Source organism: Gymnoscopelus microlampas (assembly GCF_963454915.1).
Source record: "Gymnoscopelus microlampas genome assembly, chromosome: 17".
NCBI lineage: Eukaryota > Metazoa > Chordata > Actinopteri > Myctophiformes > Myctophidae > Gymnoscopelus > Gymnoscopelus microlampas.
This window is the reverse complement of record NC_139954.1, coordinates 36,609,518-36,624,493: the sequence shown is the minus strand read 5'-3', so window position 1 is coordinate 36,624,493 and position 14,976 is coordinate 36,609,518. Positions and strand designations below refer to the sequence as shown.

At 44.1% G+C, this 14,976-nt stretch overlaps 1 protein-coding gene across 2 annotated transcripts in view; it reads right to left on the bottom strand.

The window, feature by feature from the left end:
• sema5ba (sema domain, seven thrombospondin repeats (type 1 and type 1-like), transmembrane domain (TM) and short cytoplasmic domain, (semaphorin) 5Ba) overlaps positions 1-14,976 on the bottom strand; it is a 210,053-nt gene that overhangs the window by 123,232 nt on the left and 71,845 nt on the right. For both annotated transcript variants that reach the window (XM_084084310.1, XM_084084311.1), the window contains exon 3: positions 13,427-13,688. In XM_084084310.1, coding sequence (XP_083940436.1) covers positions 13,427-13,634 — 208 coding nt within the window. In that variant the 5' untranslated portion in view covers positions 13,635-13,688. The remainder of the gene's footprint in view (positions 1-13,426; positions 13,689-14,976) is intronic.

The window sequence follows — 14,976 nt, the reverse complement described above, 5'->3', positions numbered from 1 at the left end:
TGCCGTGCTGCCTCAGTGAAGCACATCTCTCTGGCTCCATCCCTGCACCCCCCCACCACCACGCCCATCCCATCCGTCCTTTTTACTCTGATGAAGGAGTCTTCGGGTCAGGGTCAGTACAGAGAAAAAGGGCCCGGGGATAAAGTGTAGTAGTACTGGGCAGACACAGGGGGAGGGGAGATGCTGTGGGGGGGGAGGGGGGGCAAGAGGGTAATAGGCTCCCAGTCAGCGTCCAGAAAAGAATGTCTGACTGTCTCTCACAAAACCGCCAGCGTAGCAACATACTCGCGGCCTCTGACAATTTGCCAGGGGGGCTGCTGTGCTCTGGGTGGTGTGGAGCGCACCTGTGTTCCCTTGATCGTGTGTGTGTGTGTGTGTGCGTGTGCGTGAGCGTGTGCGTGCGTGCGTGCATGTGTGTGTGTGTGTGAGAGAGAGAGAGTGCCAATGCATGTCTGGATGTATGCAGAGAAAGTTAGAGTGAGTTTAGGACGGCAGTGAAGCACGGTCCAAACAGACAAATATTTATGGTGTTTGCTGAAAAAGGGGATAGGGAGGGAGGGAGGACGGCTGGGGAGAATAAAGAGACAGCGAAAGAAAGAAAGAACGAAAGAACGAAAGAAAACAAGACAGTATAATAACAGTGTGGCCCCCCGGGCTTGATCTTGATCTTTGTAAGTTAGTATGTGTGAAGTTTGTGAAGGAAGCCCCACAAATCACCATGTGGTGTTCTGCTCTACGCAAGCTGGCTGCTTGTGGACATGTTTTAATGTGGTGAGGGTCCATATTTGCTTTGGCCAAATGGAAATAGTAATCTTTATACATTTTTCACCAATAATAACAAAAGTGCTTCGCAAGGACAATGTTGGTGGACGAGACATATACTGTACTTTCCCTCTCTTTATGAGCTCCACCAGGCATTTCCTGGTGCAGACAGTTCATTTTGCGTTCATATGGCCGGAAGTGGTTTTGTTTCACAACATCTTTTTTTAGGAATATACATACATTCTGGTCCGTGTTCTCGGCAGCTTTGCCTTCGGGCCAAGTGATAACATCGCAGCAAATTAGGTGGTGAGTGTGGAGATGGCCAAAGCCAAGTCATTTGCCTTGGTGCCTCTCCTTTATTCAAATAACCCATTAAGACCTGGAACGCATCTGTGTCACTTTAGATTTCTTTGGCTATTTTTTTTAAATCGTGAAAAAACTGTTAGGATTTAGAAAACATTTTAAGAATCGGACTCAGGCCTTAATGGGATAAAGTGGCAATAGAGGGTGAGCGGGGACCTATTTTCTGTTCCCCTTGCCTTTCTCCTGGACTATGAATCTGATATACTGACTGACAGGCCATCGGTGGCTAAGAGGCGAGCCCCAGAGGCATGCTAAACAACGTGATGGAGCACCATTCAACCGGCTGACTGATAGCATGCACACACAGCAGCACGGCTCTGATAGCACAGCCCAATTAGCCTCATTGTCATAATGAAAGGACAGCAAGACACAGACAGTGAGAGAAAGAGAGAGAGAGAGAGAGTGAGAAAGGAAGAGATAGAGAAAGTGAGAAAAATAATGAGAGAGAGGAGAAGAGAGCAAGACACACAGACAGAGAGTGAGACCGATATAGGGAGAGAGAGAGAGAGAGAGAGAGAGAGAGGGGGGTAGAGGCAGAAACAGAGGTTCTTCTTCCTGTTTCCTTTCCAGTCAAAGTGTTATCGCCGCCTCAAAGGAACATGACTTTTCACGTGCCTCAGAGAGCCTCGCTTCAGACAGCCCGGTGCGGCGCGGCGCGGCTAAACGACAGCGCCATTACCCAGACGGCGTGATAGAGGAGCGGCACAATGCATTCCTCTGACTATATACCGCAGAGGAGAACAAAAGAGAGAGAAGGGAGGAGGAGGAGTGATGGAAGGGAGGCAGATGAGCCATGAGAGAGAAAGTGATAGCGGAGGGAATGAAGGGGAGAGGGATTTGGAGGGAGGGAGGGAGGGAGGGAGGGAGGGAGGAAGAGAGGCCAGGGAGATGAGAAGAGAGAGAGAGAGAGAGGGGGGGGTAGGAGGAGTAGCTGGTGTGTAAAGAGAGGACTTGAGAAAGATGGAGGGGACGGTGATGATGACTTAAGAGCAGAGGTTCTCAAAGTGGATTTCAGGGACTCTTTGGGTTCCTTTAGGGGGGGTCTAAATCGACCCTTACAAGTATGTAACTCAGAGAGTGTACAAATGGAACCAAAATTTGGTTCCATTTGTACACTGTCTGAGTTAAGGCGAGACTTTGAAATGTCAAAGTTTGAGAACCATTGGACTAGAGAGCCAGACCGACATAATGGTTCGGCCATTATTAGCCTTTTTTTTTTTTACGACGACATCGTATCGTCGTGTATCGGCAATCGACCCCCTAAATCTGGCATCTGGTTGGGCTTTTAATGATGACAGTAGATACTGTGCTCACTTGTCTCACTTCAGGCATGGACCCATGACAGCCATCTGAGCTTGTTGTGGGTGAAGGTGACCCGCACGTTCAGATCCGTCTCACCCAGGGGGGGGGGGGGGGGGGGGGGGGGCAAAAACTGAGCCCAGCTCTCTGTTTAACCCATTAAGACCTGAAGCCGATTCTACAAATGTCTTCTAAATCCCAACAGTATTCTGAAAAACGTATGTTTCTATATTAGTGGTGCTCAAACTTTTTCATGTCAAGGACCCCCAAAATGATATGTATTTGGCTGCCAACACCCATCTAAAAGTTTGTTCCAGGGACCCCCCCAGACGCAAAGATTTGAGTTTTGTTCGCTTAAAAAAATATATATATACACTCAAAGATTTGCACAAATTTTCACGATTTTTCAAAAATAGCAGATCTACAAGCTCGTAGCGCGGCACTCGGTGCCGTGCTATGAGCTTGTAGATCTGCTATTTTTGAATAGCCAAAGTACGAAATAATGGTTAAAGTGGTCACACAGATGCGTTCCCGGTCTTAAAGGGTTAAATAGAGATAGAGAAACCTGAGTGAAAGTGTCTCGTTGCTATCCGTCACTTCTTCTGTACACACATGTCTGTCTGGGAGGAAGGTGCCTGTTACCTCCTCGTGGAGGTGACGTGGAGGTGGCTCGTTTCGAGGGGGGGGTTCGCTACCTTTTCGGCAACCTTTCTCCAATCTGATGTTTAGGCGTGACTGTCCACGCTGTTATTTGCGATAAGTGATTCGATCGGTTTTGCGTATTCCTCAATCTACCGTACATTGGTTGCCGTGGTGACAACGTAACAACAACTTAGGCGTAATGCTTATTAACTTATATACTCTATTGTATGATCGTGTCACTCACCGAAAATTGCCGATCTGCAAGCTCAACGTGAGCCTGCAGATCGGCTGCCTGCTTGGTCCTCATGCATTGAAGGAGGCATGAGCTTCAGCTTGGGCTCTCCCCAGGCTGGCAGAGGGAGAGTAGCGCCCAGGATTACATAGGCAATTGGCACTGGGTGAAAAAATATGGGTTACAAAATCGTGGGATAAAAATGATAAGAGATTGCAGATAGGCTGTACATTTCGTCAAGAGACACTGTGGTATGACGAAGTATACTGTAACTCAGGCTGTCCAGACTGAGTCGCATCTTTAGAAATCTGATTTGAATCATATTTCATAAGACCTTGGAATGCGATTCAAATCTGGAAAACAAATCCGATTCCAATCTGGATAGGCCAAAAATCTGATCTAAGCTGCCAGTCTAAACATAGATCCTCTCCGTTTAAACTCACCAATCTGCTGAGGTCCATAAACCCACTTTTCACCCACACACACACGCCTTTTCATCATACTTCTTATGTAACCAAACAAAAAGGCGGACGCCACACCGAGAGAACAACAACAACAACCACGTCGCCACCACCTCTGTTTCCAAGCTGTTATCAGCAGACCCACGGTGTTGTGTTGGAGTCAGCCAATATCGTCCTCCTCGATCGTACGTGTTGGCTGCAGGGTGTCATGGCTGTGGATGTGTGGGTTCGCGTGCCTCTGAACTCATATTTCATCTCTGTGGTGTCTGGAGCACCATGGGCAATCATACTGCTTTTGGCACGGACACACACACACACACACACACACACGTTTGTATTACTATACTTTTGAGGACATCAACATTTCAGGAAGCCGATTTTATCATTGATTTATGTTTTTTTGGGGGGGCATTTTTAACCGCAAGTCTAAAGCCGGAAAATAGCAGATCTACAAGCTCACAACGTGTGAGCTTGTAGATCGGCTATTTTCCGGTGTTTGACATCGCCGCACAACTAAGTATAAAATGGGAAAAATCTACAACCCGACCCCCTAAATCTAATCTCTAAAGGTCTAATCCTAAACCTAACCCCAACCTGAATCGTTTTCTAATTGTAAACGTATCTCTAAAAAACGTTTTTAAACCATAAAATAACAATTTCTCTTGTGAGGACCAAGAAAATGGTTCCTCACAACATCTATTTCTCGTATTCTACTGTACTTGTGGGGACGTTTGGTCCTCACAAGTATAGTAACACACACACACATACAAACACGCACGCACGCACACACACACACACACACACCCTGCTGTGTCTGCGGGGTGTGATGGAGCAGACAGAGATGTGAGTAGGTGTGGAGTGGGGCTGCGGGGGCCATCGTGGTGAGTTGGTGCAGATGGAGTCCGGCCTGATGGAGAGCTTTGATTCTCCCGTGCCTTAAGTACCCAGTTTATCTCCCCCACATCCTCGCTTCATCTGGAGGCGATGTGTATCAGTGTTGTTGACAACACACAACGCGACCACTCCACCATATACCTCGGGAGCATGTGTCACTGATAAAAGTGTGTCTCTCGGCCTGTTATGTCAGCGGGGTTTTCAACGTGTGGTCCGGGGACTCCCAAGGGGGACCTTCAGAGGGTTCCGAGGGGTTCCCACCAAAATGAGGAACAGATTATGTTAGATATAGTGTATAAGCATGACTATTCAGATCAGAGGTTTCATTCTTCTCTCCACCTACAGTATATACTGTAGACCAGGGGTCTTCAACAGGGGGTCCGGGACCCCTAGGGGGTCCTCAGAGGTACTACAGGGGGTCCGCCAAATCTTTGTGTGATATGATTTATTTTTTTTACCTTAACCACTTCAACCCTAGCATCCCTTTTCTAAGGAGAACTTTACCAAAAAATAGCAGATCTACAAGCTCACAACGCCTCGCGCTGCGAGGCGTTGTGAGCTTGTAGATCGGCTATTTTTTGGTAAAGAGGTGTTTGGTGTAGAGGGAAAAAAAGAGCAGACCAAGTAAACAAAGAAAGTTAAATCAGAAACACAATTTTATACAATATAGAGGGGGTCCCTGATTCATCTCTCTCTCAGCTTCCTTGGCCTGAAAACGTTGAAGACCCTTGCTGTAGACAGTTGTAGAATTCTGTGCTAAATCGAATGTAACAACAATACTATTCTCTTATGGGGTCCCGGCCTGGCACACAAAAAAGTCCCTATTTTGAGCATGTCATTACATTACTGTCAAAGAATTAAAAAAAAAAGTATAGTTCCAATGTTTGGAACTATAGTCCATAGCTGCCCCGCTTTGCGGCGAGATCAAAGCGTGTCATAACTCTCTCTCTCTATGGGTCTGGGTAAGCAGTCACGTAACTGCCAAGAGTCAATGAGGTGCTACAAAGTAAGGATAGCAGGTACACATGAAACCTAGCAACTGTCTAAAATAACATACCAACTACAGTAAATAACATACATAGCATCAGTGGACAGCATACATCTAAATACGTAACCGACATACTGTAAATCTGGATAACATAGTGTGAGGGGATGACGTGGAGGCTGAAGAGCTGAGTTTAAAGACAGCGGTGCACAATAACTATCGCAGTCTGAACTGACAGCAGTATGTGAGCTTGTAGATCAGCTATTTTTGCTATAAAGAATGCTACATGCCAAATTGGGGTTGAAAGTGATTAACCATTAAAGGGTTAGTTCAGATTTTTTGAGTATTTTCTGTAGGAAATACTTACCATTAATGTAGTGGTTGCAAAGGTATTAATTGATTGCCCGAGTCCCGTGGTCAGAGTTATGGTCCGTTTCTGATAAATATGAATGTAGTTCCGGTAGATTAGTAGATTTGGAGGGGGCCGCTCATTAAAAAAAAAAAAAAAAAAAAAACTAGCATCATTTGTATTGTTGACCTATTTCCACCATATAGAACAAGTTTCGTTCAATTTCGACCCCTCTGTCACATGGTACTATTTTTTGTGTCATATATTTTGTGCGTGAGTAGGCTTCCGCGGCGTAGTGATTCTGGACACAAACATTAATACCATGTGAAAGAGGGGTCGAAATTGAACGAAACTTGCTCTATATGGTAGAAATAGTTGAACATTACAAATGACGCTAGTTTTTTAAATTAATTTATTTTTAATGAGCGGCCCCCACCAAATCTACTAATCTACCGGAACTACTTCATATTTATCAGAAACGGACCATAACTCTGACCACGGGACTCGGGCAATCAATTAATACCTTTGCAACCACTACATTAATGGTAAGTATTTCCTACAAAAAATACTCAAAAAATCTGAACTAACCCTTTAAGACCTGAGGCCGATTCTTACTAATGTCTTCAGTTTTCTTTAAAACGTATGTTTCTGTATCAGTGGTTCTCAAACTTTTTCATGTCAAGGACCCCCAAAATGATACGTATTTGGCCCGCCGACCCCCCATCTCAAGATGTTTTGTTCCAGGGACCCCCCCAGAAGCAAAGATTTGAGTAACAAATGTTCACTTTAAAGAATATATATATTTTCAAAGATTTGCACGAATTTTCTCGATTTAAAAAAAAAATAGCCAAAGTGTAAAATAATGCTTTTTAGCTCAAATCTAAAAATCCCCAACTCCTTAATGGGCTAGTTTGCAAACACGAGAACTTGTCTATAACATGTGTGTCACATGTCACATGTAGTTGGATGGGTGTGTGGATTGAGATGAAATAACGAAGAGAAAATATGCATGAAATAACTGACTTTGAGGTTAAATGCGAACGCTATGGGGGTGGCAGTTGCCATCATCCCCTGCGGGACCCCAAACGTCGCCCTGGTTCAATCAAAGTATCCCAGGGTGTAACCGGAACAGCTTAAAATGCAGAGGACGGTGCGCACCGCCTCTTGATCCTGGAGGCTCTAAACTCACACTGACACACATTGGCAGGATTAAAAGCCAAACCCTGACATGCATCATGCACATGCACCACTTCAATTCAATACATGAATGGAACATTCACGCGCGCACGCACACACTCACTCACTCACTCACTCACACACACACACACACACACACACACACACACACACACACACACACACACACACGTTTGTATTACTATACTTGTGAGGACATCAACATTTTAGGAGGCCGATTTTATGATTGATTTATGATTTATTTTGGGGCATTTTTAACCGCAAGTCTAAAGCCGATAAATAGCAGATCTACAAGCTCACAACGTGTCGCGCTGCGACACGTTGTGAGCTTGTAGATCGGCCATTTTACGGTGTGTGCCATCGCCTCACAACTGAGTATAAAATGGGAAAAATCTACAACCCGACCCCTAAACCTAACCTCTAAATGTCTAATCCTAATCCCAACCTGAATATTTTTCTAATTGTAAACGTATCTCTAAAAAAAATTCAACCATAAAACAACAATTATTCCAGGAAAATGGTCCTCACAACGGCTATTCCTCAAATTCTACCATACTTGTGAGAACGTTTGGTCCTCACAAGTATAGTAATACACGCACGCACGCACGCACGCACGCACGCACGCACGCACACACACACACACACACACACACACACACACACACACACACACACACACACACACACACACACACACACACACACACACACACACACACACACACACACACACACACACACACACACACACACACACACACACACACACACAAACCCACACAGCACACCACCATCATCACCATCACAACACCATCTTTCAATCCTCCTGGGCCCGGCCCCCTCTGCCCTGCTCCAGGTGAGCAAGGGGCAGCGCTTCAACAAACTGCTATAAAACGCTCATCAATCACGGAGGCTAATCTTCAGGTTCTCGCTGACACCTTCATTGTGCCCCGGCCTTTCTATATGGCTGCCTCCGCATAAAAAGGACCCCGCGTGCAGAGGCCCTTTTGACGGGCCAGCCGTGCAATGCACCTCCTCGGCCTCAACCCGACCGTGAGAGCCATTCTCAAGTGGCGGCGCCCTTTGAAGTGAGGCACCGACATGAGGTTCCGACTAATCTGGACATCTGGGGACCAAGCTGAGGGCCACGACGGGTGAATGGAGAGGTAGAGCACCCCCCCCCCACCCCCCCCAGCGCATAGGTGATTATATGCACATGACTTTGAGACGGAAAGTTGCTGTTTCTACCTGGCTGGTGTAAAGTAACTTTACTCAAGTACTGTACTTAAGCTTACAGTTTTGAGGTATTTTTACTTTACTGGAGTATTTCCAATTTTCTGTACTTTTACTTCTACTTTTACTCCACTGCAATTATTTGAAAACGTTAGTTACTAGTTACTTTGTAGATTTTGATTATTATTACAAAACACACATTACACAATTCAGCCCTATATACATTTCGGCCATTTGAAAATAGCCGATCTACAAGCTCACATTGCGTCGCGATGCGACGCAATGTGAGCTTGTAGATCTGCAATTTTCAAAATAGGTTTTATACATTTTATAAATTTGAAAACTTTCTGTTTTCTGCACAATGAGCACTTTCTACTTTTGGTACTTTTTGATGACAATACTTACATCATAAGTGTACTTTTACTCAAGTACATTTTGAATTCCGGACTTTTACTTGTAATGGAGTACTTCTACATTGCAGTATTGATACTACAATACATTTGAGTACTTTTTCCGCCACTGCTTGTGCAACGTGTGAACGTTAAAAAATCATACGACGACGCATTCTGTTTTCTCCACACATGAATCTCCGGTCCCCTGACAATATTAGCAATTGTGTTTATATTACAGGTTTGCGATTCCACAATGATGAAAAGAGCCCGTCTCGGAGTATAGCTGAGATCTTTGTGATGCATTTCCTCTGGCTGAAACCCAGGTGTATAATAAGCCTACTGTAATACATGGCCACAGGACAGAGAGGGGAAGAGTGTCGGAAAGCAATACTTTACTGTAATAAAAAACAAAACAAGACGGCATGAAGAACCGGAGGAAATGTCTATAATATATTTTCGGAAGGGGGTTTGGCTGTGATTTCCAATCAGACAAAACCACTGTCGGCTACCACTTCAATTTAGGCGTTTCTTTCTTTCTGATTCCCTCTTTCTTTCTGATTCCCACTTCTTCTTTCCATTTTTCTTTCCCTTCAATCTTCACCACAGGTAAAACATTTTGTTTTTAACCCATTAAAACCGGGAACGCATCTGTGTCATCTTTTTATTTGAGCTAAAAAAAGCATTATTTTACACTTTGGCTATTCAAAAATAGCAAATCTACGAGCTTGTAGATCTGCTATTTTTGAAATATCTTGAAAATGTGTGCAAATCTTTGAATATATATATTTTTAAGCGAACATTTGTAACTCAAATATTTGCTTCTGGGGGGTCCCTACTCCCTGGAACAAAATATTATGAGATGGGGTCCGCGGCCAAATACATATAATTTTGGGGTCCTTGACATGAAAAAGTTTGAGAATCACTGACATTTTAGTTTTTCAGTTTAAAAAAAAATGGATTTAGAATACATTTTGTAGAATCGGCCTCAGGTCTTAAGGGGTTAAAAAGGGACAAAAACAAGACATAAATACACATCAATTCTGTGTGTGTTTACCCTTCATCCCACCATATCTACTGTATCAGTGACTCCCTGCAGGTTCAAACAATCCTGCAATCCTGTCCCATTTCATGGCATGTTGTTTGTTAGCTTGTGCCACAGATGAACAGACTCGATAGGATAGCGATTAGCGTTGTCTACTGCGCCCAATGTTCTCTGTCTATCGACATCTTTCCCCACGTCATTATTTTAGCTTCTTCTTGACCTGTGTGGGTCACACAGCATGATATTTGAGTTTTTCATAATCGCTATTAAGACACATTATCTTGCAACCTTCACCCATTTTCTCAAAAAACTTTCAATACAAAACAAATCTTCAAACTACATTCACAAAACCCCTGACTCTTCTGGCACAATCAAACGATCGCCTCAAATCCATTTGTGCTAAAAAATCAAACAATGCTTTCAGGTCAAACAAACAATACCACTACGGAGCATTCATTAGACGCTACTTCAAAACATTGAGAACACAGCGCCCAGAGCCTGTAATCACTACTTAGTATAGTGAATAATATATAACTGTAAGTACTGCCAGCAATATAGTATTGAATATCTGTATATTCAGCACTTGCATAAAAATACAGTAAGCCCAAAAGGCACATTACTGTAAACTCAAAAACATTGTGCTACTACTAAATCAAAGGAGATGAGAAGCTCATTCTATTTGCTATGCAACATTGTCTCTTGCCAGGCAACAGGGAGGAAAAAAATCCTCTTGTATGCCGGATCCAGCCTTGATAACACTCCGCAACTACAGTAGCTCACCACAGGCCAATCAATTCCATTCCCACCATAAACCTTCCACCCACCAAAACTCTTCTACTGGGTTGAGAGAATGGCTGTACAGTATGTTGGAAGGCTAACATTTATTTAATGTAGTTGTGCTCAACATATGTTCAGGAGTAGAGACCACCCTCTGCTTATCACGGCCACTCCCCGTTCTCAATCGCTTCCCTATCTACCACACCTACCTTCATTCATTAGCCACTCCCCATTCACAATCACCCGTATCCACTACACCTGCCTCCACTCACCACAGCCAATCCTTGTTGCAATCACCACAGTATAAATGCAACTTGTGAGATCAGCTATTTCGACTATTCATTGCTTTCAAGTTTGTCGTCCTCCTTCCACCCCAACCTCCTCCGTCGGCCTCGATTCTCGCTCTCCTTCCTTCTGTCTCTATTTTTCTAGGAATTCTGGGAACAGTGACGGAGCAGAGACGACCGACTGCTCCCCGAGTAGAGCAACGATGGCCGTCAGCTCCTGAGACTACACCCCCACCCTGAGTCTCGCCCTAACCTTGGGTTTCTCATCACGTTCCACATTCATCTCATTACGTTTCAATACATTGTTAAACTTAAGTAGAGGTGTGGTCTCTTACTAGTGAATTGCTGGTTGTTGGTGAACCAACTGGAGTATCTGGACACCACAGTTCAATCTGAATTGTCCAAAACCATGACATAAGACAGGTTACACTGCCTGCTGATAATCCTGCTGCTCACACTCAAAACTAAAAATCCTGAAAAAGAAAATCTCCTCCTCCTTTGCATCCCAGATTGTTTCAATCCATTGTTGGTATCAACATTCAATGCATCTATGACACCTGTGCACTCTGAGCTGAGCTTATATTCTGTCCATTTGGTTCCATCACATCATTAGAAACAAGTCTAAACTATGTTGCGTCGTTGTGTGTAAACCATGGTCCATGACAACTGTGTTGTAGTTGTGTTTAACCTTTGTCGCCCGTGTTTACCACTTTGCAACGCCAAGTGCATCACAGTCCAAAACCGTTTAACCTCATGAAACCTAGCATCCCTATTCTGGGGCGAACATTCGGTGAAAATAGCCAATCTACAAATAGATTCTGCAAGTACATTTGGTGTGGAGGGAAACAAAACACACACACACACACACACACACACACACACACACACACACACACACACACACACACACACACACACACACACACACACACACACACACACACACACACACACACACACACACACACACACACACACACACACACTGGGGGGGACCCCGGTCAAATAAGTATATAGGGTTTAAGTGTTGCCAAAAAAAAAAGTCTTGCAAAAAGATTGATTCATTTGACAAATGGGGTCAGGCCACTGAAGATTTGGTTCAGAGAATGGGGTTTAGTGTTTTAGCAATTTAGAAAAACTGTATTTAAGCTGGTGCAGAGATAACTGCTTAGCTGTTTATCTCCCGAAAATCTGTGTTTGCGTGCGTGTGTGCATGCTTGTGTGTGTGCGTGCATGTGCATACAGCATATTTGAGTCCATCACCAGCTGTGTACATCAGTACACAGCATCTCAGACACGCAGTGATATGAAAAGGCAGGCAGGTTGTAAGACTTGTCTATACAGGGAGCCGTCCCTTACCGAGACACACAGGAGACATCTCTCCCGTCTTCCTTCCAGTGCTGCACAAAATGTTCAAACATGGCAGTAACAACACCTGCGTGCGTATTACCATATCAACCGGACCACAACCACTTGAAAAGAAAAGTCTGTTAAAAGAACTATGCATACCCAAGCAAGTTTGAAGATGTGTACAAATAAGCCTTCTTAGGGGTTCCTGTGTAACGTTATGCATCGGCAACTTGACAGGACCTTTGGTCTACACGAATACCACACAAAGTGGATGCTTCCTTATGTTTACACTCTCAAAGTTAAAGCTGCAAATCCATAAGATATATGTTCTACATGGCACTCAAACGCTCAAGGGCTGACATTTCTACTGCTGAGCTAAGAGACGGAACATTGACTCGGGAACAGGAGATATTGCACTTTGAGCTTCAGCCAATATACCTCTTGTCAACGAGCATGTGGTTCCTACCCGAACACAGCAGGTTCTATGTCTTGGTACAGTGGGTTTCAACCCTTTTCGTATCAAGGTCCGTTATTTATTCGGCATTTGAGCCTGCACGGACCCCCGTTTCATGAGATTTAGACTCTCAGACCCAAAACATTGAATATTTTGTTGTCGTTGGATACGATTTTGTCCACAATTCCATGCTGTGTTGATGTTGGTACCATAGGAGAGATCACAGGCCAACGTTGATCAAAATAACAATTGTTTAATTAAGTCTTGCAGATGTTTAACAATACTTTAACTCTTGTGAGCGTAAAATGAAACCAAATGGACCCGTAAGGGTCCATTTGGTTTCATTTTACGCTCTCAAGAGTTAAATATCTAATACTGTTACTGTTTCAACCAATAAGCCGTCTTAACAGCAGTACCAGCCAATCTGCTTTCAGCTTACTGAGCTTTGTCCATCCTATCGACCAATCTCCCTCCAACGTTTGCCCCGCCCTCTGTTGCTATGTAGACTCTTGACATTCTTGACGGAACTCTTGCCTCCATAGTAGCCTATATTTACCAACTCTCCATCATTTAGCCAGGGGACCACCTGGAACCCCCTCAAGGACCACTGGCGGTCCCCGGGGACCACTGGTTGAGAAGCACCGTCTTAGTAGAAAAAGACCACAGCAGTTGCGTTAGTTTATAGGGGGAGGTGATGATGTTCTCACCTTGGACGGACACCTTGGGGTGCTCTCTCTTGGCGCACTCGGGTCGCGACAGGGAGGGGTCCGCCGCCAGCAGCGAGGGGGGCGGGGTCAGGGTGGCGGGCAGCGACGACGGGGTGTTCTGGGAAAGCGCGGAGGGGAGGAGGACGAGGACGAGCAGGTGCAGGCCGGCCACAGACGAGGGGGCGGAGTCCCGCGAGGGCGCGGTCATGGTGGTGACGAGCTCTCTCCTCTCTAGCTGCCAAGGTGGGCCTCTGAGTTGTAGCTGTGAGAGAGAGAGAGAGAGAGAGAGAGACAATGAGACATGGATTTTAACCACTTTAACCATTATTTTATACTATGGCTATTCAAAAATAGCAGATATACAAGCTCATAGCGCGGCACCGAGTGCCGCCCTATGAGCTTGTAGATCTGCTATTTTCTTTTTAAATCATGAAAATGTGTGCAAATCTTATACTGTTTAAAGCGAACATTTGTAACTCAAATCTTTGCTTCTGGGGATTCTACAAAATGTCTTCTAAATCCTAACAGTTTTCTGAAAAACGTATGTTGCTATATATCAGTGGTTCTCAAACTTTTTCATGTCAAGGACCCCCAAAACGATATGTATTTGGCTGCGGACCCCCCATCTGAAAATATTTTGTTCCAGGGACCCCCAGAAGCAAAGAATTGAGTTAAAAATGTTCGCTTTAAAACAATATATATTCAAAGATTTGCACACGTTTTCACGATTTTTCAAGTGCGCCATCCATTATAAGGATAAATCTACCCTCTTGGGTCCTTTTCTCGTTGTTTCGAGAATGAATGGAATATTTTAATTAATGAGAATTGCCGTGGCCCTTTTGTTGGAGCTGTACGAGGAGAAGTAAACCTGTTCAACCCAGTTCCTCTTCAATTTGGTATTTCAGATAAATTGGGTTTACTTTCTCTTTTTTCAAAAATGACAGATTTTTTTTCCTCTTCCACAACCCTTTATATTCCAAGAGACCCACTTGAGAACCGTGTTCGTGTCTCATATATTTTTATAAAATCATAATAACGGTGCAGTACAAAAACTATTATGTACCCAAGGGAAGGAATGGGAAAGAAACAAAACAAAGAAATAACAAGGTCAAGCGTAAATATACACCCAATTCCTACCATCCTCCCTGCTGACCTCCCTCATAATTGCTTTCATGAAATATCCGAGACACTTTATGGAGGATGCTTCTGAACTTAAGCCCCATGGGTTAAGGTTTAAATGCCTGATTCATACTTGGTATACGTGTCACACACAGATCTACAAGCCCCCATGTTGTGAGCCTGTGCACCGGCTATTTTCGGTCAACTATAAGTATGTAAGTCATCCTTTTAGACAAAGCCAAGAGTTAGCCAATAGAAAGACATGTCATGGTGACTGTGAACTTTTATTCAACAGAGAGAGAGAGAACGAGAGAGCGAGACTGAGAAAGTAAGTTCCAGAATAAATGTAAGGACTAACAATATAACCTGAAAGTTCTACATCTATAGGCTTTGGAGAGGAAAAAAAGTGGCCTTTGAGTCACTTCAGAAAC